The 27,014-nt window shown below is 39.0% G+C and overlaps 1 protein-coding gene across 1 annotated transcript; it reads right to left on the reverse strand.

The window, feature by feature from the left end:
* Nucleotides 1–4,646: 4,646 nt before the first annotated feature.
* Nucleotides 4,647–24,615, reverse strand: DORIP1 (dopamine receptor interacting protein 1). Its single transcript, XM_020986429.2, has 5 exons — nucleotides 24,538–24,615; nucleotides 10,320–10,844; nucleotides 9,031–9,120; nucleotides 7,462–7,596; nucleotides 4,647–6,735 (listed from the first exon to the last, which is right to left on the reverse strand). The coding sequence occupies exons 2-5, from the start codon at nucleotides 10,841–10,843 to the stop codon at nucleotides 6,552–6,554; spliced, it is 933 nt and encodes a 310-aa protein (XP_020842088.1). The 5' UTR covers nucleotide 10,844; nucleotides 24,538–24,615; the 3' UTR covers nucleotides 4,647–6,551.
* Between the last annotated feature and the right edge of the window lie 2,399 nt (nucleotides 24,616–27,014).

Raw genomic sequence — 27,014 nt, forward strand, 5'->3', positions numbered from 1 at the left:
TCCAAATTCTTAAAGGAAAAATAAGCTACAGGAAGAAATAGAAAGTTAAAAAAATAAGTCAGAGGAGGAAATAGACTATATAAAACTATACTAGTGGGGGAACCTCAACTCTCACCTTTCAGAACTAGATAAATCTAACCAAAAAGTTAAGAAGATAAAGTAGACTTTTAGCAAAGTTAGATATGACAGACCTCTGGCAAAAATTGAATAGGAATAGAAAGAAGTACCTTAGTGATACATAGCACCTATGGAAATATTGAACATGTGTTAGAATCTAAAAACTTCACAAATGCAGAGATGTTAAATGTATCTTTTTCAGATCATAATGCAATAAAAATTACATTTAATAAAGGGCCATGAAAACATAGACTAAAAGCTAATTGGAAACTAAATAATCCTAAGGAATGAGTGGGGCAAAGAACAAATACTAAGGACAATAATTTTATTAATGACAGCAATGAAATGACATACCAAAATTTATAGGATGCAGCCAGCAGTAAATGTTTACATCAATACAAGAGAGAAAGAGCAGATTGAAGAATTGGGCATAAAACTTTTAAAATGAGAAAAAGAACAAATTAAAAATCCCCAATTAAACACCAAATTAGAAATCCTGAAAATCAAAGGAGAGATTAATAAAGTTGAAAGTAAGAAAACCATTGAAATAAAACTAGGAGCAGGTTTTCTAGGAAAAAACCCTGCCAAAATAGATAACCCATTGGTTAATTTGATTTAAAAAAGACAAATCCAAATTACTAATATTAAATTACCACCCAAGAAGAGAAAATTACAGCAATTATTAGGAACTATTTTGCCCAATTATATGCCAATAAGTCTGACAATCTAAGTGAAATGGAATGAATATTTACAAAAATACAAACTGCCCAGATTAACAGAAGAAACAGAATACTTAAATAACCCTATCTTAGAAAAAGAAATTGAACAAACCATCAGTGAGCTCCCAAGAAAAAAATCTCCAGACCCAGATGGATTCACAAGTGAATTCTACCAAACATTTAAAGAGCAATTAATTCTAATACTATATAAGATATTTGAAAAAATAGACAATGAAGGAGTCCTCCCAAATTCCTTTTATGACATAAATATGGTGATGATGCCTCAGCCAAGAAGTGCAAATGCAGGGAAAGAAAACTATAGACCAATTTCCATAATGAACATTGATGCAAAAATTTTAAATAGAAGACTAGCAAGGAGATAAGAGCAATATGTCACTAACATACACTATGACCAGCTAGGAATTCAGGGCTGGTTCAGTATTAGGAAGACTATCAGAATAACTGACCATATCAATAATAAAGATAATTTTAAAAAATCTCAATAGATGCAGAAAAAGCTTTTGACAAAATACAACTCATTTCTATTAAAAACACTAAAAAGAGGTGGTGGCATAGTGGATAGAGCACCGGCCCTGAAGTCAGGAGGACCTGAGTTCAAATCCGACCTCAGACCAAACACTTGACACTTACTAGCTGTGTGACCCTGGGCTTAACCCCAATTGCCAAAGACAAAACAAAACAAAACAAAACAAAACACTGAAAAGAACAGGGATAAATGGAGTTTTCCTTAAAATGATAAGTAGTAACCATCTACAACCATCAGCAAGCATTATCTGTAATGGGGATAATCTAGAAAACTTCCCAGTAAGATCAAAGAGAAGCAAAGATGCCTTTTATACCTGCTATTCTTCAAAACTGTACTAGAAATGCTAGCTATAGAAATAAGAGAAGAAAAATAAATTAAAGGAATTAGAATAGACAGTGAGGATACAAAACTATCACTCTTGGCAGATGCTATCGTGGCATACTTAGAGAATGATGAAGAGTCAACTAAAAAAAACCTAGTCAATTAACAACTTTAGAGAAGTTTTAGCATATAGAATAAACCCACACAAATCATCAGCATTTCTCTATATTACCAACAAAGTCTAGCAGGAAGAAATAGAAAGAGAAATTCCATTTAAAATATCTGTAGACAATATAAAATACTTCAGAATCTACCTAACAAGTCAAACCCAGGAACTATATGAACACAATTACAAAACACTTTTCACACAAATGAAGTAAAAACTAAACAACTAGAGAAATATCGATTGCTCATGAGTAGGCTGAGCCAATATAATAAAAATGACAAGTCTACCTAAATTTATTCAGCGTCATACCAAACTACCAAAAATCATTTTACAGAGCTAGAAAAAATAAGAAAATTCATCTACAATAACAAAAGGTCAAGAATATCAAGGGAATTAGTGTGAAGGAAGGTGTCCTAGCACTGCCAGATTTCAAACTGCATTACAAGTCAGTAATCACCCAAACAACCTGCTACTGGCTAATGAAATACAGCAGTGGACCAGTGGAATAGATGAGGTACACAGTACACAATAATAAATATCCGTAGTAATCTAACCTTTGATGAATGCGAAGATCTAAGCTTTTGGGACAAGCATTCACTCTCTGACAAGAATTGCTGGGAAAACTAGAAAGTGGTTTGGCAGAAACTAGGTACAGACCAACATCTCACAACATATACTAAGGTAAGGTAAAAATAAGCAGATGATTTAGACATAAAGGATGATCCCATAAGCAATTAAATGAACATGGAATAGTTCACCTGTCACATCTATGGAGCAGGGCAGAATTTATTTGTTTTTTGTTTGAAGCAGGGTAACCACATATTTGATTTTATTATAAAATCTTATGGATATTAATGTTAGGGTGTTTTCTTTATCTTTGTAGCTCTAAATTTTAAAAGAGATGGGAACTAAGAATCACACTCAGACATGTGATCTACCCTGTCTAGATTGAGGCTAGTTTTTTTTTTAATTTTATTAGTTTATTTTGATTTATCAATAATCACTTCCATATGCTTTTGAGTTTAAAATTTTCCCCCCCCTTCCTCCCAACCACCCTCCCCAAGACGGCGCACAATCTGATATAGGCTATACATTTACATTCCTATTAAACATTTTCACATTAGTGAAGTTGTAAGTAAAAATTAAAACCAATAGAAGGAACCATCAGAAAGAGGAAACAAAACTCAACAGAAGGTAAAAATAAGTGATAGCGATTCAACTTCCATAGTTCTTTCTTTGGATGTGGATAGCATTTTCCATCCCGAGGCTCTGGAGATGTCTTAGATCCTCGTAATGCTGAGAAGGGTTCAGTTTAACAATCTTATTCATCGCATAACGTGGCTGTTATTGTGTACAGAGTCCTCTTGGTTCTCACTTCACTCAGCATCAGACCATATAAGTCTTTCCAGGTTTTTCTGAAGTCAGCCTGTTCATCATTTCTTATAGCACAATAGTATTCCATTACATTCATACACCACAACTTGTTCAGCCATTCCCCAATTGATGGGCATCCTCTCAATTTCCAATTCTTTGCTACCACAAAAAGAGCTGCGATGAATATACAGAGAACTGGGTCAAATCTCAATTGATAAATGGTCAAAGGATGTGAACAGGCAGTTTGCTGAAGAAAGCAAAGCTATCTCTAGTCATGTGGAAAAAATGCTCTAAATCACTATTGATTACAGAAATGCAAATTTAAACAACTCTGAGATACCAACTCACACTTAACTGACTAATGATTAGCTAATACGGCAGAAAAGGAAAATGACAAAAGTTGGAGAGAATATGGAAAAATTCAGACACTAATGCATCGTTGATGGAGTTGTGAACTGATCCAGCCCATTCAGGAGAGCAATTTGAAACTATGCCCAGAGCAATCAAACCCTTTGACCCAGCAATACCACTACTAAATCTGTATCCCAAAAAGATCAAAGCGAAAGGACCTATATGTACAGAATATTGATGGCAGCAAAGAATTGAAAATTGAGGGGCCTATTAACTGGGGAATAGCTGAACAAATTGTGGTATATGATTGTGATGGAATACTATTGTGCTATAAGAAATGACAAGCAGGATGGTTTCAGAAAAATCAACTTCCATAAAATGAAGCACAGTGAAGTGAGCCGAACCAGAACATTGTGCTATAAGACTGTACAATGATCAGCTGTGAATGACTTAGCTATTCTCAGCAATACAATGATCCAAGACAATTCCAAAGGACTTATGATGAAAAATGCTAACTCCAGAGCAAGAACTGATGGAATCTCAATGATAATTGAAGCATACTTTTTTCTTTTGGTTCATTTTCTTTCACATGTTTAATATGGGAAATGTTTTTATATGACCACGTGTGTATAGTCCACATCAAACTGCCTTCTCAAATAGGGAAGAGGGGAGGAAAAGAATTTGGAGTTCACAATTTTTTAAAAAATGAATGTTCAACATTTTTTTACATGTAACTGGAACAAAAAATAAAATATAAAAAAAATCTGAGGCGGTAAAAGAGAGACAGAGAATGTCTAAGTTTGAGGGCAAAGACTTTTCTGTTTGGTAGCCCTAGTGCCCAGGGAACAGTAAATACTTGATAAATGCTGGTTTGCGTGTTGACTATACAATTAAAGCATCTCATAATTTTCATCCCTTTGTAATGTATTTGGGAATACTTCTTTAATTTCAGTCACATTACCATATTAATTCAGCCCCTGATACACAGCTACTGTTTAAAAAATAGAGATGATAAAGATGTAGGAAATAAACTAGGAGACATACTCATACATGAAAGAGAAAAAAAAATCAGCTTTTTTTATTAGCACCTTTCAGGGTGGTCAAAATCTTTACAGACATTATCTTCATCCTCACAACAACCCTGTGAGGTAGGTAAGTCACCATTCTGTAACAACTAGCATCAAGTACTTCTTGTACATATGGTGCAAAGTACTGAGTAAAATTTGCCTTTTAAACATAATTCTCGGAAAGACTCAATTTATGCATTATCTGCATCCTTTTATCTTTTAGGGAGTATAACTTCTTTATATCATCATAGCGCTATATAAATGTGAGTTATTACTTTGTCTTTTTAACCCAGAGTAATACGCCAAGTGCACCTTGATTTGTTCGATAAAGTTCTACTGTAAGCCAAATCCTTTTTAAAATACAATCGGGAAACACTAAACAAAAGATGACTTTTTTTCTTTTTCGTAAAAGTGATTGCTCACCCCCAGATTTATCTTTTTTCTTAGTATTTTCATATTGGGATTGCTTCAACTCAGTTGCATTCTAAAGTACCAATCTGACCACCATGGCATTTTGAGATTTCATTTAATAAAAAATGTTACTATATGGAAGTTAGTTATATAGCACGTGGGATGAATTTAATTCTCAAAAATAGTTTGCCCATCTGAACATTAAGACAATTTTAGCCTTTACGGTTCCTATAAAATCATTAAGGTAGAATACTTTTAAGTAGAGACAATAAAACATATATTTCCAAGATGGTACCTTCCTCAAGAGTTTTGTTTTTCTTTCTCTCCTCAACTGAATAGATAATTGATGAGAAGGTTCTTAAGGGCTTTAATGAGCACAATATTCTGATAAATGTAAGCTTGGGCAGTGACATATCCAAAATCCAAACTGTTAAAACTATTAGTTCACTAAGCAAGGACACTTAAACATCCAAAGCATATATTTTTTGTCTCTGATAAGAAACATTCAGATTTAGGACAAAAAACAAAAACAAAAATTCTAATGACAAGTTTTCCTTTTAGTCATTTAAACGAAATAACGCACGTTGCTTACATTCACACTAGCATGAGAAATAAATTTACTTACTTTAATATCTAATAGAGCACATCTGTCACTCCTGTAAAATATAGTTTCTATATATAATTTTGAAACGAGACATTTTGAGGATGGTCACATAGTTATTAATAATAACACTTGCCCGAGAATTAACACTTAAAATTAGTTAGCAAGGGCTTTAATACTTGAGCAGCTGGTTCAAAATTCCCTCAGCAACATTTAAGAAAAAAATTCAAAGCCCATGCGTAAGAGTCACAGATATGTGGACACACATATGTTTAAAAACTGGCATTTCTAGGTCAGGAAAAAATGGACAAAAATATTTAAGACATTGGCAAGTAATATATCCTACTGAAACCTAGTTGATTCCATAATGCACTCTGGGTTGTGGTGAAGTACAAATGTGAAGACACCTTTTTCCCAAGTTGGGTCAATTTTACACTATCAAAGTCTTCTAAGCTTTGACTAAGTTTTAACCTGGCTTTCCTCAATATAGATTCAGGATTGAAGGATTTTTATGTGAATCCCTAAGAAAAAAGCATCTAAGTAAAATTGCAATTTTTTTTTGGATAAAGGTACATTAATTTCAACAGATCTGATGTACGTATGAATACAAAATTCAAAGTCTACAAGATATTTTTATTTCAACATAAAACACGGTTGTATAAAAATAAATCAGGAAATATAAAAAGAATTACAAACATTTTGCATAGTTTTTTCTCTATATAAAACATTTACCTGGGGCTTAGCACTGGATAATACAACTCTGAAACTACTATAGTTCAACAATTTTCTTGGATACCAAGTAATTTGAAAATAAGAGCCCTTAATTTGGAGGGGAGGGGCAGGAGGGAACACAATTTAATTTAGCATCAGTCTATATTTATTTTTCTGTTGCTCGAATATAAACCAATGATGACAAGAGGAGAAACTCTGGTGGTTTATTTAACAAAATTAAATTCACATTTCTGAGGCCATCATAATGCATCCAATATCCATCAATCTGGAAAGCTGCAGAATAATGATGTTCTTCTTTGTTAAATAATGTGGCACCTTCCAACAAATATCTGAAAATTAAGATAAATTATAAAGTACATACGGTCAAAATTATTCTAATAGCCTTTTGAATCAGAAAGATTAAATTCACTCAACAGTGAATTCATTTCCTAGCGATCAGGAAACTATGTTTTGATTGGCTGATTTCCAGAAAAGGATGTCCATCTGACTAATTTATGAAGTGTATGTGGTGATGTGGCCAAAAACTTAAAATTTCTAAAATGTATTTTAATAAAGGTAGCAAGAATAACTGATAGTGTGATTACTTTGTAAGTATTATCAAAATGTTACAAGAATCAAACAAAAGTATCTATCTCACTGGGTATGTCCTACAAGGAAGAAGTACCAAGAAAGACATGGACAAGAATCACATAGAATGACAAGATATAATTTGTGATCTGCACGGTGAGGGGTTAACCACAACAGTAACAATTTTAATAAATCATAAGTATCAATAAAACCTTCTAAACCAAAGTACTAAAAGGATTATGGATCTCTCAATTAGTTTGCCTAAGTTTTCTTTGTTAAGTAAGCACCTACTACATCACTGAACTGGAAAAAAAAAACTACACTTAATTTGCAGTAATCTAAAAACTCATTCTGAATAAAAAAGGAATTCAACAATGACTCTTCAACCACAATCCTTTCTTTAGGCCTACTCAAAATCATGAATAAATAGATAAAACTGAACTGAAATTCCATTTTCAATTGTTTTACAGAACAAAATTAGCACCTACTTGTGATCGGATAAATCCAAGTAATATGGTACATATGCCAGATCTTCAGATTTCCAGTGCTGCATATTTAAGACAACAAAAGGTGGTGCTCCATGGCAGAAAACTCGTTGGGAAAATTCTCTTAGCCCACCACAACTAAAATAAAAAAGCAGGAGTTATCATTTCACTCAGCACACAAGCTTCGCAACACTTCTGGAATTGCTCTGCTGTAGCTTTAATTTTCCGAAGGCCTAATTTTATGTACTGGAGTAGATCTTTTTACTCATATTTGACATATCCTTTCCCCCCGCCCCCCACAGTTTCTATTCATGTGCTGAATGCTGAAGTCCCCAAAGTAACTAACAAGGAGACAGCGCAACAGGGTGGAAAGAATGCTACTTGTCAGCAAAGGCTCGGGTTAGAACCCCCCCCTTTACTTAGTTTAGTAGCACTGTAAGTATGAGCAAGCCACTTAGCCTTTCGAGCCTCGGCGTCTCATCTACAAAAGAGTGATAACACTTGTCGTATTTATCTTTATGAAGGTCAGATAATATTCACCATATGTACTTCCAAAACTTTAAAGCACCAAACCAATGGCATTTATTAAAGATGACGCCACTGAAACACTACTGTTTTATAACTTTTATTTATTAATTTAGCATCAATCAGTGAGCACTTATGAAGCACATAGTATGTCCCAGGTACTGTGCTCAAGATACGAAGAAATGAAATGATCCTGCTCTCAAGGAGATTATCAAAGCTTTAGAATTGGGATATACATTTTCCTCTCACTGGACTTTCCTCTTACAGGACAGGTTTGAGTGTATGAAGAATTTCTTGTAGTCTGGATAAATTCTCTTATTATTTGCTTCATTTTATAAGTATTGTATCTATTAATATATGAAAAGCTGTTTTTACCCAGCAACAGCTGGTTTACAAAGTTTTTACTGCATATGAATTAGAAAACTACAAATCAACCACACAAGGAAAATACCAATTAACTAGAATGCTTTGGACATGACATACTGCTTAATCTTATTTTATGATTAACCTAAATGACCAGAAAACTTTTTTTGCTTCAAAGTTAAGTTTTTTTCTAAGATATAAATGTTAATTTTCTTAACATAGTAAAGAAAGTATACCAAATATAATTTAACCCTTCTTTGATGATTAAAGATCTTGCACTTTCTTATCATTCTGAAATGTAGGAGTCCAGACTAATGCGCATACTGGTTCCAGGATACAGTCAAGAAGTAACTTTTTTTTAATGAAATCTTTCTTTCTTTCTTTCTTTTTTTTTTTTTTACCTCTTTTTTCCTAAATCTCGAGTGCAGAAAAAACATCCAGTTAATTGGGGGTCCTCATTGGTTGGGTTTTGCTTAACTGAGGTACCTACTCATTAATGAAGAAAAATGGCACTATGGTCATATTAATTAGCTGTAATTACACTATATACTGGCATCTAATATTACTATTGCCCAGCAAATACGCAACTTAATAGAACATAAACGATAAAATGCACGTGTTTACACGTCTCTCTATGAACAGCACAGTGACAGACTGCCTTTAAACAGCAGACAAAGCACCCACCCTGGCTCTTCACACGGCTCTATCTTGGAACAAAACAATCCATCCACAGCCAATCGGATCAAGTTTCCATGTGGTATTTCTTGGGGAGGACTGGAAAAATTATGAAATATGTATAATTTTGTGTTTAGAAGTACAAAGCAGTTCTAATTACAATTTAAGATAATACTCTAACATAGAAATAGGATGACTTCAACATTTCTCTAACTTTTCCAGAAACACTATTACTTCAAAACAGTAATCTTGATTCTAAAATGTTGTTGCTAAAGGAACTTTAAAAAGAATTTTTAAAAGGATTTCAAAGAAACAATCTGGTCTAGTCTAATGTTTACAACTGGTGACTAGGACTCAGGAGACTGTTTCTTCCACTATAGCCATGGTAGTGTAGGTAAGTCACTTAACTTGTCTGTACCTGAATTTTTCTTTACCCGTAAAAATGGACCATAAATAAATAAATGTATTAGTACATTAATACATTTAGAAGAATTATGCAGACAAAATGAGACTCATAATAGTGTGTTCTAAAAATTAAAAGCAGCATGCAAACAGAAAATATTGGCATTTTCTGTTACACATCTAAGCCAGATACCTTGTACATCAATGGTACAATAATCGTAGCCATTTGATGTACAACTATTAATAATATTTCATTAATAGTTTAAAAATACAAAATTTAGCAGGCAATAATAAACTGTATGAAAGGCTTGTTTACAAAAGAAGAAAGCATTTAACAGTTCAGTGAAAAATATTCTAGACAAAGGATCCATTTAACTTTTTGGACAAAGAATGTCATCTCGGTTTTTTAGAAGCCTCATAAGGAAGAGATAAAATTAGTTGTCCTTCTTTGTATGTAAACCAAAACAATGTATGTGGATGAATAAAGAAAAATATTTTATTCCCACTGAATTAAGAAATTTTTAATCAAAGTATGGCTATTTCTGGAGCAACTTATAATTCATGCTGTGCTTGGGGAAATGCATCTATAATGAAACTTCTCAAAACTACGGAATATGACTTATTTTTCCAAATGAAAGTATCTTCCTGCTTTTCTGGAGTGAGACCCCAGTTCCCTTTCTGGTGTCAGTCACGAAACATGAAGGGCTGGTGTATCTGCATACATTTGGGCAGCTTTGTGCATCTTTGCTACTTTTCTCATAGCCGTGATTTTCTTGTCCTGGTCCCTCTTACAGCTAGTCCCCCCTCTTTCCGTTTACTGTCCTGTAGTTCTTCCCTTTCTTCTACAAATTCAGCCATATCCTGGCACCTCTTCTAATGTATTTCCAGCTACTTACTTTATGTTAATTGTTCGCTGCTGGTCTTCCTGCACTCGGGTTGGACATCTCCAGTTTGAACAGTAACTCTCTTGAATGGTGGACATGAGGTTTTCCAGATTCTTTGTAAAATTATCATGTTCATTTCCAAACAAATCAATGACTAATGAAGCTTTGTGAACTTCAGATTTGTACTGCTGTTTTTCCATCTTGTCCCAAATCCAGAGCAGTTTCACAGTGGTAAAACTGTATGAGTCCATTAGATAAAGAAAACAGTCTACAAACTCCCTGCCCAAGTGAAGAGAGAGCTCCCTGGGAAAACTTTCATTTTCGTGAAGAATGACATACAGTAACATCAAGAATCCATCTATCGTGCAGGTGTTTTTCAGGTTTATTTCAACATAGAGTGGTGTACAGGACACTGCCTTGCGGCCAGCTTTGATGGTAAAAACCCCTCCCCAGGGAAGGACAGGCCTCCAAAACGAACGGTCTTGGTTATAGTTATTTTTAATTGATGCTTTGATCTCTTCAAACAATGTCTTCATCCTAAAATTTAAAAAACAAATTTATAACAACAGAATAGTAAGCTTGAGTTTTACAACTTTTTTGTTTGTTTTGTTTTTAGGCAATTGGGGCTAAGTGACTTGCCCAGAGTCACACAGCTAGTAAGTGTCAAGTGTTTGGTCTGGGACGCATTTGAACTCAGGTCCTCCTGACTTCAGGGCCAGTGCTCTATCCACTGCGCCACCTTTCTGCTCCGAGTTTTAGAACTCTTGTGATTCTAAATATAAAACTATGTAAAGATGCTGGCTAGATTTAGAATGAACTGAAAGTTCTGTGAGATTTTAAAAATATAAAGCAAGTCAAATGACTCGTTCCTGCTATTATCTAGTTAATCTGTTTGGCCATGTTTACTTAAGGAACTGATATACTGAACTCCACCTTATAGCCTCTACCAAATCTACAATATTCTAACAGCACTGTCGGTAGTAGTACAGGTAGAGTTTTGAAGACCATTTCACCTATATACTATGTTAAAAACATGTAATAAGGTATTTTGTCATAATGGGATTCTATTGTAATTAAAGTTGTGTCTTTTCAGCTTCAGAAAACAATATTAGGAATATGCCAGTCACCACTCAATAGTTGTAATTAACAGAAGCGAATAATTCAAAAATAATTTCCATGCAGTGCTGGAAAATATTTTGCACTTAGAGAATTTCTAGTTGTGCCAGATGATTCAAGAATCCATATTTCTTAAAACAATAATGCCAAGTCTAATGAAAATCTGATTCAGAAAATTTGGATGACAATCTATCTAACTTCACTAGCCTACTCCTTCCAGCCTGTAATGGGAAATGACAACTATTTTCAGTCAAAAGGAAAAGTCCCTATATACAGGAAGTATTCACAGAAGCACTTTTTGTGGACACTAAGAACTAGAAACAGAGTGCACATCAACCAGGAACTGACATGTGAACACTGTAATGGAAGACTGCTGCCACTACAAGAAATGAAAAATATTAAGAATTTAGGGAAACCTGAGATTTGTATGAATACACCATGAAATAAACCAAACAAGGAGAAAATTTTATATAATTACAGGGAGGCAATAACGTAAAGGAAAAACATTCAAAAACTGTAGGGCTCTGATCAGGGCTCTGATCAACGCCCCAACAGTTCATGCTTCTAGAAGGCTGATGGTAAAGAGAACTGATGATAAGTACCACCACTCACCAGAGAAGTGGTGGACAAGAGGTGTAGAATGAGGCAAATACTGTGAGATAATTAATGTGATGGTTTGTATTGTCTGACTGTAGTTTCTTGTTATGGGGGAAGGTTCTATGGTGGCAACAGCAAGAAGCAACTAGTTCAGGACCCCAGCACCTCACCTGGATTACTGCCAATAGCTTCCTACATGCTTTCATTGCTTCAAGCCTTTCCCTCTCCAATCCATCCTCTTTTTACCTGCTAAAGTGATTCTCCTAAAGCAGGGCTTCTTAAAACTTTTTTCCACTCGTGACTATACCATTAAAGCACAGTTCTAACCATATCACTCCCTTGTCAATAAATTTCTATAACCTTTAGGATCAAATGCTCTGTTTAGCATTTTTAGTCCATCACAAACTGGTTTCAACCTACCTTTCCAACCGTATTAACCACTGTCCCCCTTCACACACTTCTGGTCAGCCAAGACAGCTAACCTCACTGTTGCTCATACACCACATTACATCTCCCACCACTGTATCTTTGCATTGGCTGTTCTGCAAGCCTGGAGGCCACTCCCTTCTCACGTCTGCTCTTAAAATCCCTAGCTTCCTCAAAAAGGACAGATTAAATACTACCTTCCTCAACCTCAAGACAGTCTTCCCACCAATATTAACCTTATCTTTGTTTTGTACATGGTTATATACGTACATGTTCCCCTATAGAATGGAAGTTCTTCAAGGGATTGCTCCACTTTTGTTTTTTAATCCCAGCACCTACAGGTGCCTGGCATGTGATGGATGCTTAATAAATACCTGCTGATGGATTGATAAGTAACAGTATGATGTTTTTAAAAGAAAAGTACATCTTTTTTAAAAAAGATATTTTGAGAAGAAACCCAACTGACCTCCTTCCCTTTGGTGCAAACCTTTCCTGAGAGCTTGTGGCAACCACGTGACAGAATTTAAATATATTTACATGGGGCCTTTAACAAACACCATGTCTGTCAAACAGAGGGTCGAAATTGCACAAAGCAGGTGACAAAAAACAGAAGTGGGACAAGAAAATCTGTTCGGATGAGTCTCTCTTAAGACTATGCATGGAAGTAGGGCTCAGGGGAACAACTAAGTAAGAGACTGGTATCTAAGAAAAGGATTTGGGTTCTGGGCCACAGCTTAAAATGAAAGAATTAAAGATTCTTGGCCATAGTTAAGTATCCCTAACAAGCACTGATAAGAAGGTATTTGTCTGGAGTATAGCCAATTTGAAAAGTGGACGGTGAAAACTACTGCTGTATATTATTGTATCCATTAACATGCATCTATTTAGTGCTATCAGCAGATATAAAGCCAGAAAGAACCACAAAAGTCCTCTCATCGCAGATGAGGAAACAGGCCCAGACGGACTAAATGACTTGCCCAAAGCCATATAGTTTCTCTGCTTCTCCAGGTGGAGAACCACAACTTAAATTCAGGTCCCCTATTCAAAATCCAGTGTTCTTAGAGTTATAATCTAGGAAGAAGACAAGGAGTTGAGGGACCTAGCAGTTCACAGGAGATAAAATCCATGGAAAGAACCAATAGAAACAAACAAAAAACCCATGGAGTCAAATGTTTACATACCAATTTACAAAGTACAGCTAACAAGGAAGGATCTCAATGTAAATAAAGATAGTATGGCGAGTGGTTAAGGGAGCTGTCTTCTGAACTAGCAAGACCTGGGTTCATATTCTGCTTCTGACCCATGCTGGCTTGTGGGACCCTGGTCAAGCTGCTTACCTTTTCAGTGCTCTGGGCAGCTCCCCCTGATCTGACAATTTCCTCTCCCAAGAAATCACAGGTTTCCCCATCCCTAACCAAATTTGACTATCTCCACTGAGATTTGGTGATACAAACCTAATGACTGGGAGGGCTCTAAAAGGGCAGTCCTTTATTCAAAACAAACAGGACAGATTAAAAAGCTAGGTGGGAAGGCTGGCTTTGTAGCACTGTGTGTGTCTCTGACCTTTAGATAGATGTGATTTTGCTGTTGTGGGTACTCTAATGAAGCAGATTACAACCCATCCATGCCCTCTCATGTAGTCAGTCAATAAACATTTGTTAAGTGGCCACTATGTGCCAGGCACTGTGCTAAGTGCTGGGAATACGAAAAAGACAATCCCTACCCTCAAGGAGCTGACAACATACCAAAAACTGAAAAGGAAGGTACTCTATGTGAGAACATAATGGACTTCTCCAAAGGACTTCAAGCCTCAACTAAAATCCTACCTTCTGCCAGAAGCATTTCTAGATCCTCCTAATGTTACGGCATTCCTTCTGTTGTTCAGTTGTGTCCCCATTTGGGTCTTTGTGACCACATCTGGGGTTTTCTGGGCAAAGATACTGGAGTGGTTTGCCATTTCCTTCTCCAGCCCATTTTTACAGAAGAGAAAACTGAGGCAAACAGGGTTAAATGACTTGCCCAGGGACATACAGCTAGTGTATATCTCCAAATATCCATGTCTCCATTTTTTATATATGTGTGTGTGTGTGTGTGTGTATATATGTATATATATGTGTGTGTGTGTGTACATATACACACATATACACGTGTATCTGTATACACACACATATATACATACACACATATAAATGAAACACACACATACATAAAAAACAAAACTGTTACAAAATATTTGTTGTTATTGTCATTTCTGATTCTGTGACAAAGATATTGAAGTGGTTTGCTATTTCCTTCTCTAGCTCTAGGTTTTACAGATGAGGAAACTGAGGCAAACAGAGGAAAGTGACTTGCTCTATCCACTGTGCCATCTAGCTACCCCAGTGCCTCTGTAGTTTTTCCCAAATTACCTTGTATATCTTATTCGTATCTAGTTGTTTACATGTTTTCTCCCCCAGTAGAGTATAAGTTCCTTGAGAGCAAAGACTCTGTTTGCGTTTCTTAATTTACTTTTCTTTTTTTAGGGTGAGCCAATTGGGGTTAAGTGACTTGCCCCAGGTCACACAGCTAGTGTCAGTGTCTAAGGCTGGATCTGAACTCAGGTCCTACTGATTCCAAGGCCAGAGCTTTATCCACTGCGCCACCTAGCTGCCCCTCTTTTTATTTTTCTTTGTACTCCCAGTGCTTAATACAGTGCCTGCCACAACAGCAGGTACTTAATAAGAGGTGGCTTATGGGACAGGAGTGGGCCCGGAGTCGGGAAGACCTGAGTCCATATCTGACCCTAGACACTCACTAGCTGTATTACCCTGGACTAGTCTGCCTCTGCCTCAGTTTCCTCAATGGTAAAATGGGGATAACTGCACCTACCTCTGAGAGCTGCTGTGAGGATCAGATGAGATACTATCTGTGAAGCACATGCTTACCAAATGCTCATTTCCTTCTCGACCATGTCCTACACTGTGAGGCTCTGGAGGGTGCCTACATAAGAGGCTTTCTACTAGCTGTCTTGACATTACAGCACAGTAGAGCTCAGGCTGTCCACTGGTTATCATATGAATGGCCGGTTTTCTAGTCACTTATGTCCGACATTCTTTACACTTCTACTGTGCAATTCTTGGTTACTAATGCATGGCAAACAGCATCACCATGAAAAAAACTGTTGTTTAAAAGGGCCAATTTGTCATTTGTCAATGACTGAACAAGCTGTGGCACATAAGTGCAATGAAATATTATGTAGTGGAGAAAACACGAATACGAAGAATTCAGAGAAACATGGCCAGACCACATACAGTGATCTAAAGGGAAGCAAGCCGAACCAGGAAGACAGCACGTACAATGACCACAACAATACAAGTGGAAAACCAAACCAAACCGAATGCTCTTTTACTACGACAGAGTCTGACCCTGAGGAGATGACAAAATAAACCTCCCTTCTTCACAAAGATGAGAGATTATCAGTCCAGAGCACTCCACTGACGTGGTGGGTAGTTCGGCAGTACTGCTTTCCCCTCCATTCTTTTTTATTTTTGGTTACAAGGGATGGCTCACTCAGTAGGGAAAAGGTAAGGGATATATTCAGAAATAAAGGCAATTAAAAACATACTAATAAAGTGCTTTAAAAATGAAGAGGGGCTCTATTTTTTTAGGGAAAAGCTACAAAACACTTAAAGTGCTGCAAAAATTGCCAAAGGCTTTCCTGCTTTTTTCTCCTCATCCACATGCGAAGTTTAACAAAGATACATCTAATAATGAAGCAACTCTAGGCCATTCATCTGTACATCACATAGATAATCTGTCAATGGCCTTAAAATTGTCATCACTAGAACAGAGCCCTTCATGTGTAGAGATGGTCTAGCAGAGCTACTCTTCCCGACTTTATTTCAATAAAACAATTCATGCATATTTAAATTTAAACTAAAGCATTTTAACTGTTTTATTGAAATAAAGTGCTTAGTAGGTGTCAGCCTTAGCATAGCAAGGACAGTGATGTTAGAATTTAAACGTGGTGGATGGTCTGTAACTGGCGGTAGTCTGCTATAAAAATCTCCATAGGTCTTTTTCTTTCTTTCATCTATCGTCAGTTTCCATCCTCAGGTGCCCTCAGGATGACTTGTAAGGAAAGTACTTTGCTCTCTTACCAAGCTTTCTTTAAAAAATATTTTTCTCTCCACTCTTTCTGTTTTATGTATTTTAAAAGATTAGACTAGTGTGAGGAAATCTAAGAACCAGAGCAAGTAAGAATGGCAGAGAGCATTTGGTCACACATCAACGGACTATCATTCTTGCTCCTCCATCGCTGCTGCCATTACTACCCTTGGCCTCTGAGACTGGAGGACAGGGCCACGAGCTCCAAATCTCCATTTAAGAAGAGAACCCAGCTTAGACATCTCACTAGTCTGGGATTTCTCTACCTCACTTCCCTACCATGCCACAGGAAACTCATTAGTGAAATAACTTCAACATCCTGCAGGATACCTAGGTGGCACAGTGGAGAGAGTGTTGGGCCTGTGCTCTAGGAAGACTCATCTTCCTAAGTTCAAATCTGGCCTCAGACACTTACTAGCTGTATGACCCTGAGCAAGGCACTTAACCCTGTTTGCCTCAGTTTCCTCATCTGTAAAATGAGCTAGAAAAGGAAATGGCAAGCCACTCCATTATCTTTGCCAAGAAAACCCCAAAGGGGGGGGTCACAAAAAGTGAAACATGACTGAACAAAAAACCAAACCAAAACAAAAAACTCCTTTGCCAACAAAACTTTTTTTTAAAGTCTTTCTTTTTTGAATTTGTATCCCTGGCACATAATAGATGCTTGATAAATGTGTATTGATCATTGAATACTCAATAGCTTGAACAGAAAGAGGAAGTTTTTGATAAGCTCCAGAAACAAATTACAGGTGCTTGACACAAAGAAATGATGTATTAGTGGGCAGGGACTTCACATTTCTGGAATTCTGTTAAAGGCTTCTGGCCCAAACAGAATGGCTAAATTTTTCTTTTCTTTTTTTTTTGGGGGGGGGATGTGGATATTTTTTTTTTCAAATTAATTAATTTTTAAAAAGTTTTTAACATTCATTTCCACAAGATTCTGAGTTCCATGTTTTCTCCCCATCTCTCCCCTCCCCCACCCCAAGATGGCATGCATTCTGAATACTCCTAATCTGCCCTCCCTTCTATCACCCCCTCCTCTTATCCCTTTCCCCTTCTATTTTCCTACAGGGCAGGATAGATTTCTGTACCCCATTGCCTGTATCTTATTTCCCAGTTGCATGTAAAAACAATTTTCTTCAGGGAGCTTTTGGACTTGTTTTCTTGCATTCTTCTCCTCACTGGCTTTTTGGACCTCTTTTGCCATTCAGGTTAGTCTATTTGTTAAGGTGTTATTTTCTTCAGTCTTGTTTTGGGTCTCCTTTAGCAAGCTGTTGACTTGTTTTTCATGATTTTCTTGCATCGCTCTTATTTCTCTATCCAGTTTTTCCTCTACTTCTCTTACATGCTTCTCAAAATCCTTTTTGAGCTCTTCCATGGACTGGGACTGATTCATATTCTTCTTGGAGGCTTTGGATGTAGGAGCTTTGACTTTGTTGTCTTCTTTTGGTTTCTGTTTTGATCTTCTTTGTCACCAAAGTAAATTCTATGGTCTGACTTTTTTTGTACTGTTTGCTCATGATCCTAGCCAATTATTTGGCTTTTAAATTCTTTGTTGAGGTTCCAGTGTGGAGAATGTACTGTCTCAAGCTTCAAGGGTTTTGTGCAGCTGTTTTCAGAGATACTTCTAGGGACCTGTAAATTTTCAGTTCTTCCAAGATGGTATGATCAAAAGTGAGGTGTTTACTCTTTTCCTGGCCTGTGCTCTTGTCTACGAGTGATCACAAGCATTCTTTTCTGCCTTGGAACTGCGAGGAGGATTCACTCTCTACTGCTACCACGAGCTCTACCACGCCAGTGCTCCTCCTCGCCCGAGGACCACCACCTAGAACTGTGACCCAGATCCAAGCATGAGTAAAGCAAGAGAATCCTGCCTCTGCGCCAGCAAAGAGATCCCTGCAATCCCCTTCTGATCAGCCACTCAGTCCCCCTTCCATCTTTGGGCTGAGAGCTCTGGAATAGTCATTGCCCCGGGGCCGTGCCAGGACTAGGGCGAGACCGAGCTCCTCTCTCACCCAGGTCGACAGACCTTTCCTACTGACCTTATAAGTTGTCTTTGGTGTTTGTGGGTTGAGAAGTCTGGAAACCACCACAGCTGCCTGTGATTCAGTCCCCTGCGGCCTGCTCCAAGTTTGCTGAGGCTCAGTCTTTGTGGGCGCAGCCCACACTGAACTGTGCTCCTCCCCAAGCCTGGCTGTGTTGGCCTGGAAATTTGTTTCACTCTGTCTTTTTGTGGGTTCTGCTGCTCTAGAATTTGTTTAGAGCCATTTTTTACAGGTATTTGGAGGAGTTTGGGGGACAGCTCAAGCAAGTCACTGCTTCTACTCCGCCATCTTGGCTCCACCCCAAAAAGCTCTAATTTTTTCTTATTGGACAAAATGAATATAGCTAAGAGGGAATGGACTTGAGAGAGAGATAGTGAGGGAGTACTTCTCACTGGCCTTGAGAAGTCCATGTCACCCAGCCCACATGAACTACATCTTAGGATACCCTAAAACTATCTGCCAAAACTACACTGCTGAAGAGATACTGAAGAATTGAAAAACTGCAGAATGTCTCTGTCTTCAAAAAAGGAAGTGAATGAGGTCTACAAACTAGAGGTTAGTGAGCTTGACCTTAGTTCCTGGAAAAATCTAAAATGTGGTGATTAGTGCACACCCAGAAAAGGGAATGGTGTTCACAAACAGCCAGTATGGCTTCATCAAGAACAGATCATGCCATAATAACTGCTGGGAAATCTATAAAGCAATTTGAAAGAAATCAGCGTCAGACCAACATTTTACATCAAATACAACAAAATGCTCCAAATGCATATGCAAGCTGCAATTTGGGACTAGGATTGAGTATTTTTCACAATTTTGGCTAAGAAGAGAATTTTTAACCAAAGGCTAGAAGAGATCATGAAAGACAAAGTAGACAATCTTGATTATGTTAAAAAAAACTTTTGCACAAATAAAATTTAAAAGCTGTAATACAGAAAATACATACATTAAATACCACTGATAAAAGCTTCATATTAAAGATTTATAATGGAGACATTAATATTTGGAAAGATACACTAGCTGTGTGACCCAGGGTTAATTGTTTGTCTCAATTTTCTCTTCTGTAAAAATGAGCTAGAGAAGGAAATGGCAAACCACTCTGGTGTACCTTTGCAAAGAAAATCCCAAATAGGGTTTCGAGAGTCAGACATGACTGAAGAACGACATAATGGACACATATGGATGAAGTGACTTGTACTTATCAAGGTCAGTAAGGAGTACTCCCTTACTACCTCTTCTTAAGTCCATTCCTTACTAGCTAGATTTGTTTTTTCCTTTTAAGAAATGATTAGTGAAGTGAGCAGAACCAGGAGAACACTGTACACAGTAACAGAAATACTGTATAATGATCAACTGTGAAGGACTTAGCTTCTCTCAGCAATACAAAGATCCAAGACAATCCTGAAGGACTTCCTTTGAAAAACGCTGTCTACCTCCAGAGAAATAACTGATGGAATCTGAATGCAGATTAAAGCAGAGTATTTTTTACTTTTTTTTGGTCTGTGTTTTCTTTCACAACATGACTAATACAGAAATATATTTTGCACGACTGCACATGTATAACCTATATCAAATTGCTTGCCATCTCAGGGAGTAGACAGAAGAGTGAGAGAATCTCAAAATTTTAAAATACGAATGTTAAAAATTGTTTTTACATGTCATTTCAAAAAAAAAAATTAAATATTAGAAACTGGAAAAAAGTGATTAGCCCAGAGGCCTCCAGACACAAATATTGGACACCAAGTAGATTCCTCAGTAGATAAGTATTCAAAGGATATAGAAAAAAAATTTCAAAATGTTTGAAAACATGCTCCAAAACATTAGTAACAGAAATTCAGATTAAAATAATTCTGAGGTTTCACCTCATGCTGTGTAAAATCAGTAATGTTGACAAACAACAAAAACTGTCCATTTTGGCAGGTAAGGTACAGCAATGAATGAGTCCAGCCTTTCAGGATATGAATTTGGAATTACACAAAAAAGTGATTAAATTATCAATACCCTTTGAACAGGTGACCCCATTATTGAGCATACAACCTGAGGAAGTGACAGACAAAAACAAAGGTCTAGTAGAAACCCAAATATTCACATTAGCACTTTTTGTGATTGCAAGGAAACTGAACCAATGTGAATGCCTATACATTGGGAACAGCTGAAAAATAAAAATATAGTACATGAATAACAGAATATTATTGTGCAACAAAAAATGACAGATTAAGAACTCAAAGAAAGCTGGAAAGATGCAGAGCAAAATAAGGACATCCAAAAGAACTATACAGTGACTACAAAAATGTCAGTGAAAGTACTACTAAAAAAAGCCTAACTTTTGGGCAAATAAAAAACCAATGATAATACCAGAGAAAAGACAGTTGTGGCAGAGAGGAGTAATTTTCTTTTTTTTCTTTTTTAAAAAATTTATTTTATTAATTTATTTTGATTTATCAACAATCACTTCCATATGCTTTCGAGTTTAAAATTTTTCTTCCCCTTCCTCCCCACCACCTTCCCCAAGATGGCGCACAATCTGATATAGGCCATACATTTACATTCCTATTAAACATATTTTCACATTAGTGAAGTTGTAAATAAAAATTAAAACCAATAGAAGGAACCATCAGAAAGAGGAAACAAAACTCAACAGAAGAGAAAAAAAAAGATAGCGATTCAACTTTCACAGTTATGATTACTATCTGTGTCTTTTTCTCCATCCTTTTCCCCCCATTTATGCTTTTCTTTCTCCTCCCCCCCCACTAGTGTTTTGCTTTTGACCACCAACTCCTTCAGTGTCTCTCCTCCCTTCTATTATCCCTTTCCCTTTTCTTCCCCTTTGCCCTTACTGCTTCTTCCCTCCCTTCTATCCCTCCTCCCTTTACTTCCCCCTTTTCCCTCCTACTGCCTATAGGGCAAGTTAGATTTCTATACCTGATTATGTCATTCCCTTCTTGGGCCAAATCTGATGAAAGTAAGGTTCAAACAATGCTCACCCCCCTCCCTTCTTTCCCTCTGCTGTAATAGGATTTTCTGTCTTTTCCTGTAATATAATTTACCCTTGTCTGCCAGAGAGGAATAATTTTCTAAAGCAGCATATGTATGCCTTGTCAAATGTAGTAACCAGTCACTCTGTTGGGTATTGCTCAATTGTTTTTCCCTGTTACAAGACAGGGTCCAATATGAAGGAGGAAGAGAGTTGATGTCTTCCCCATAAAAAAATGACTGTGACAAAACAAATCAATAAAATATACATTTTAAAGATAATGGTAATGCCATGGCCTGGTGGAGATAGAGAGCCTTGGAGCCAGAAGAGACCTAGGTTCAAGTCCCCACCTCTGATACATATATGGCTGTGTGAACCTGAGTAAATATTAATCCTTCTGTGCTCAGGGCAACACTCTGGTACATGGAAGAGAAGGTGCTGACCTACCTTGTAGAGAAGTTCCTCACTGGGAGAGCCCTAAACAATAAGATAACAGATGTAGTCCCCATTCCCCAGCCAAGCTGCACTAACCTTATTTCCTTTTTCACCAGGGTGAAAAAAACAAAAAAACCTTTTGGATCAGAATATCACTGGAGGTGTCAAACTCAGGGAGGCAAAACTCCCCAATTCAAGTGCACGGGAACCAGATTAAAATGTAATTGGGAAATGTTTAACAAAATAAATAAAGATACAACATAATGTTAATCTGCGGTTTCTAAGGCAATATGTAGCCCCCAGGAATTCTTTTTTTGTTAGACCTGAACCCAGGCCCTTCCTGGTTCGGAGGCTAGTTCTCTGTCCGCTATGCCCTGCTTACTTAATCCTGGGAATCACAGTACAGCAAGGACACTGACCATTGAAAAGACTAGGGAGAGAGGGGGGGAAGAAGAAACACAAAGAAGGGTAAAGGGCTCTAAGCTGATGTCAGGAAGATTACCTGAAGGAACTAAGAACACACAGTCTCCCCACTGAGAGCTTAACAATCAGCTAATCTGCATTTTTAACATTTTTTTTCCTATCACACTCTTAAATCTAGACAACCGACAGAACAGTAAAACCAAGTCCTTCTTCGTCGTTTGCCCATTTCTAAGGTGTAAATGCTCACACTGAAAATTTAACAACGGCCTCTACAGGGTGGAGCTGATGGCAGTACACCACAAGTAGGGAGGGACTACTTTAATTAAGGGCTGTCAAGTGGAGGAGGGATCATATATGTTCTGCTCGGTCACAGAAGACGTTACCCAGAGCAATGGGTGGATGATGCAAAGAGGCAACACTGGCTCGATGAAAGAAAACTTCCTGACACATTATCTCACCGGGGAATGGGCTCCAGTGGCAGGTGGTATATTCCCTTTCCTGGAAGGTCTTTATGCAAGACAGCCACTTGTACGGGTAGGACTAGTTAGCAACTAAAATTTTTCCAGCTCAAACGCGATTGGTCCTTCCATCTGGCTAAAATAATCAGGGATTATCATCTTCATTCCTTAATGATAGAGTGTATGGCAAATTAGAATTTCCTTAAAATAAGCAACCATGTATTTTGTTAGTTTTTACAACGTGTAAACCCCCAGTACTGTTAGAACCTCTAATTAAATAACACGCGCTCCGCAGATATTTGTCTTTTTTGTGTTTTAGTAAAATAAATAGGTTTAACACTATTGGACAACTTTGACCACGCGTGACAATTCAGTACCAATATTTGAGTCGGAGCATGACACTTCAGACTTTTTAAATATTCAAGACTATATATCTGAACAGCAAAGTATATGTTTCTTTCAATCAGCCAACATTTTCAGCCTTAATATTAGTCAAACAGCATCCAATCACTTAAGAATAAGTGGGTGTGGCCAGTCCAGAGCCTGCTATGACCCAAACTGAGTCCAACTATTACTTAGCAACAACTTTTTTTAAAAAGCAAGTGTCCATATAGTCTAAGATTGAGAATAACTTCTATCTTGTAACTTTTGTGTTACATTTTAAAGGATTTAGAACGCGTACTTTTAAGTACGACCAGCCTCAGATTCCGTCATACCGTATTAGGACAGCGTTAGGAAACCCCTGACTTTGATGTTCTTCCCCCTTATGAGTAGCATCACCTAATCACAGCCCCGCGAAAAAAAGCGACACAACGATAAAGCAATAGTTGTGTTCCTGCCAAGTTAAATTGCTCATCTTTGTATATGAAGTTTGTCTCTGAAGGGGGAAGCATTTAAAGGAAGGAATGCTAACGAGTCAGGGCGTTAGTCACTTTCAGCATCTAAGCTTCATTCTAACTCACTACCAAGAAAGTGTAACAAAGCCGGTAAAAGCAAGGAAGGCCGGACGCAGAGAGGGGGTTTTCGCCACAAAACCCTGAGAAATGCTCTTGGGCTGCGGGCATTTAGGTGGCAGCGCAGAAATGATGCCATCTGTCCGGCTGGCCCCCGGGTGGGGGGCGCTCCGGCCAGAGAGCACCCTCCCCTTGCGCTCCCCACCGGGGTAACTCACGATCCTCTCCCGGCCGGTTCCGCTCCTACCCAAAGTCATCAGGCGCCGGATGAAGGAGGGTCCCGCCAGGCCCCAGACCCCGAGTCCCGGCCCCGGTGGCGGCGCCGCACCCCAGAGCAGGGCGTGTCTTCTCCCCAGAAATGGCTTCTGGCTTTGGGAATTATTGCAGGGCAGCCGGGAGGCCCCCACCTACCGCCCTCGCCCGTGCCATCCAGGCTTCCCACCCCAAGTCCATCCGGGGCTCGGAATCAGCATCCCCGTCCCCCGCCCCCGGGGTGCCCCGCTCCCCAAGCCGCGGCTGGGGGGGGGGGTCTTGGAGGAGAGCGGGGGAGTGTGCGGGAAGAGGAGGCGGCCCCGGAAGGCAGTGAGGGGGCGCACCCGGTACTAAGAGGGAGGCAGGGGTGCAGGGGACGACTCCCCGCCGCGGAACGCCTCCGCCTACCTCCTCCGGGAGCAGAAACCGCCGGTGCCGCCCCCGCCGCCGCCGCCGCCGCTTGCGCATGGAGAGCCCTGGCCGCCGCCGCCGCCGCCGCCGCCGCCTCCGCCTCCGCCGGCTCCTCATCGACTAACCCCGCCGGCTGCCGCGGCCTCCCTGCTGCCGAGCGCCCGGCGCCGCTACGACCTCCATAACAGCCTCGGCGGCGGCCGCTCCCGCAGCCTCGGCGGCGCCAGCACTAGCCGGAGGAGCCACTGAGCCGTGGCCGCGGAGCACGTCGCTTGTTATTACGGAGCGGGATTCGGCCTGAGCTCCTCGGACGGGGCTGTTGCGCAAGCGCCGAGATGACGTCACCGCGCGGCCGGGCCTGGGCCGGGTCCCATCTGTCCCGTGGGGAAAGGCTTTTTGGGATTTGTCCAGGGGTATCCTAAGCGCCAGGCCGAAGGGGCGGAGCCATGGAGACGGAAAGTGACAGGCCGACGGAGAGTGGGTGGGTCCTCCGGAGCGGGGGCGGGGCTTTGTGCAGAGGGTGGGGTTTGGAGGACAAACCTCATGCGAATTGGAAGTAAAACCTCCCTCCCTCTGTGTTCTTTTCTACTGTTGGGGTCAGTCCCCTGGACGTCGTATCTGTAACCTCCAGAGGTGCAACGGAATTGGGACGGTCCCAACTTCTGGATTAAAGTGATTTTTTTTAAATAAGGGAAAAAAGGATCTGGAACTGTAATGTTATAGGTGTGAGGAACTTGCAGCGTGGAAATTCCCTCCAACAATGCAGATCTTCAATTAGTCTGCAACTTATATTCATACTTGCCTGAGGCACTCATAGGTTAAGTGACTTAACTATATGGTAGGACAGGAACCCGAGATTCCTGAGTTTTCCCAGTTTCCTTGGCCAGCTCTTTACCATTGCTGACTCTCGAAAGTGATCTAATTCCTGGCAGCTAGTGGCACAGAGTTAGGAAGACCTGAGTTGAAATCCAACCTCAGACATTTGCTAGCTATGTGACCCTGAGTAAATCACTTTAACCTCTGATAATAATAAGGTAATTTAGGCTCTATATGGTTTTAATCAAGATTAAATTTTTTTTTGTTAAAAGTTGTGATGTTCAGGCAGTGTTCTGTCTGCCACAGCAAGCTTGAAAGTAAGAACATCACCTGCATTTACTTAGATTGAGGAATTGGAAGTCTAAATCCAGAAGTAGATATGACTTAACGTTTTGTGTTAGCAGGTAGTACCCACTTTTACATTCAGGGTATCACCAGAAACTAGCTTAATGCCTCAAATTCCTGCCTGCATGTGTAGCCCAGGAAGAATGAGGAAGCCCCCCTAGTTTCTCCTCAATAGGGTATAAATTTTTTTCTTTTACAATGCTAACCCCTTAGCAAGTTAGGAACTTATCTTGTTCTCAGGGGTTTATTGCTATTCCTACAACAGCAATGCTACCTGAAAGTTGATTGACAGCTAGTTTGTACACATGAGCTATAATACTTATAGTTTTGATCTTTTTTTTGGTGAGGGAGTTGGGGTTAAGTGAATTGCCCAGAGTCTCCCAGCTAGTGAGTATAATGTGTCTGAGGTCGGATTAGAACTCAGGTCCTCCTGACTCCAGGGCCAGTGCTCTGTCCACTGGGCCACCTAGCTGACTCCCAGTTTTGATCTTTTAAAAGCAGACTGTACAGGTGGACTCAAAACGTAAGAAGCTAAAGAGTTAAGGACATAGAAACAAAAGGAGAGTGCCAACATACTGATCAAGACTGGGCACCTTGAAGTACCTTCCCATCCAAGAAGTCCCTACAGGAAACCATGTGAATTGAAGAACTGGATCTAATTAAAGACCAAGCCCCAGAGATTTTTGACCAAAGTAATTGCTGGATCAGTGGAGGATAACTTTAAGTTCTAAGGCCAAGTAGAAGGCAGAGTGAAGAAGCAACAAGGGTCAAAGTCATGATGTAGAGGGTCAAAGAATCATTGATTTAGAACCGGGAGGCTCTTTAGTAGGGGTGAAGTCTAACCTCCTCATTTTTCTGATAAGGCTAATGAAACCCGGAAAGGTTAAGTGATTTGCCCCAACTCACAAAGGTAGTAAGTGGTAACAGGGGTTCAGAAGATACCAGGGGTGGGGAACCTGCAGCCTCGAGGCCACATGTGGCCCTCTAGGTCCTCAGGTGCAGCCCTTTGACTGACTCCAAACTTCAGAGAATAAGTCTCCTTAATAAAAGGATTTGTTCTGTAAAACGGGGACTCAGTCAAAAGGCCGAACCTGAGGATATAGCCTCGTGTGTGGCTTCCAGGCCACAGGTTCCCCACCTCTGTTTATTCCCTTTTATGATTTCTAATGAATGTAGAATGATCTTGGATAATTTGAATTTCCTTTCCTTCATATCTGAGGGTCTTTTTTTGGTTTTTTGTCATTAATTTTTATTTTTTGTCATTAAAAATGTTAAGTTTAACCAGCAGGCCAGGTGACTGCTGGGGGTGAGGT

The sequence above is a fragment of the Phascolarctos cinereus genome, unplaced genomic scaffold (genome assembly GCF_003287225.1).
Source record: "Phascolarctos cinereus isolate Bilbo 61053 unplaced genomic scaffold, phaCin_HiC Scaffold_3;HRSCAF=262, whole genome shotgun sequence".
NCBI classification, from domain to species: domain Eukaryota; kingdom Metazoa; phylum Chordata; class Mammalia; order Diprotodontia; family Phascolarctidae; genus Phascolarctos; species Phascolarctos cinereus.

What these genes read in the sequence shown, in the direction of transcription:
- DORIP1 (XM_020986429.2), bottom strand. Translation starts at nt 10,843, where the DNA reads ATGAAGACATTGTTTGAAGAGATCAAAGCATCAATTAAAAATAACTAT. An exon ending in CAGCGAACAATTAACATAAA is followed by an intron (nt 9,121 to 10,319) that starts GTAAGTAGCTGG and finishes TAATTTTTCCAG; the next exon opens with TCCTCCCCAAGAAATACCAC. An exon ending in GAGCCGTGTGAAGAGCCAGG is followed by an intron (nt 7,597 to 9,030) that starts GTGGGTGCTTTG and finishes TTTTTATTTTAG; the next exon opens with TTGTGGTGGGCTAAGAGAAT.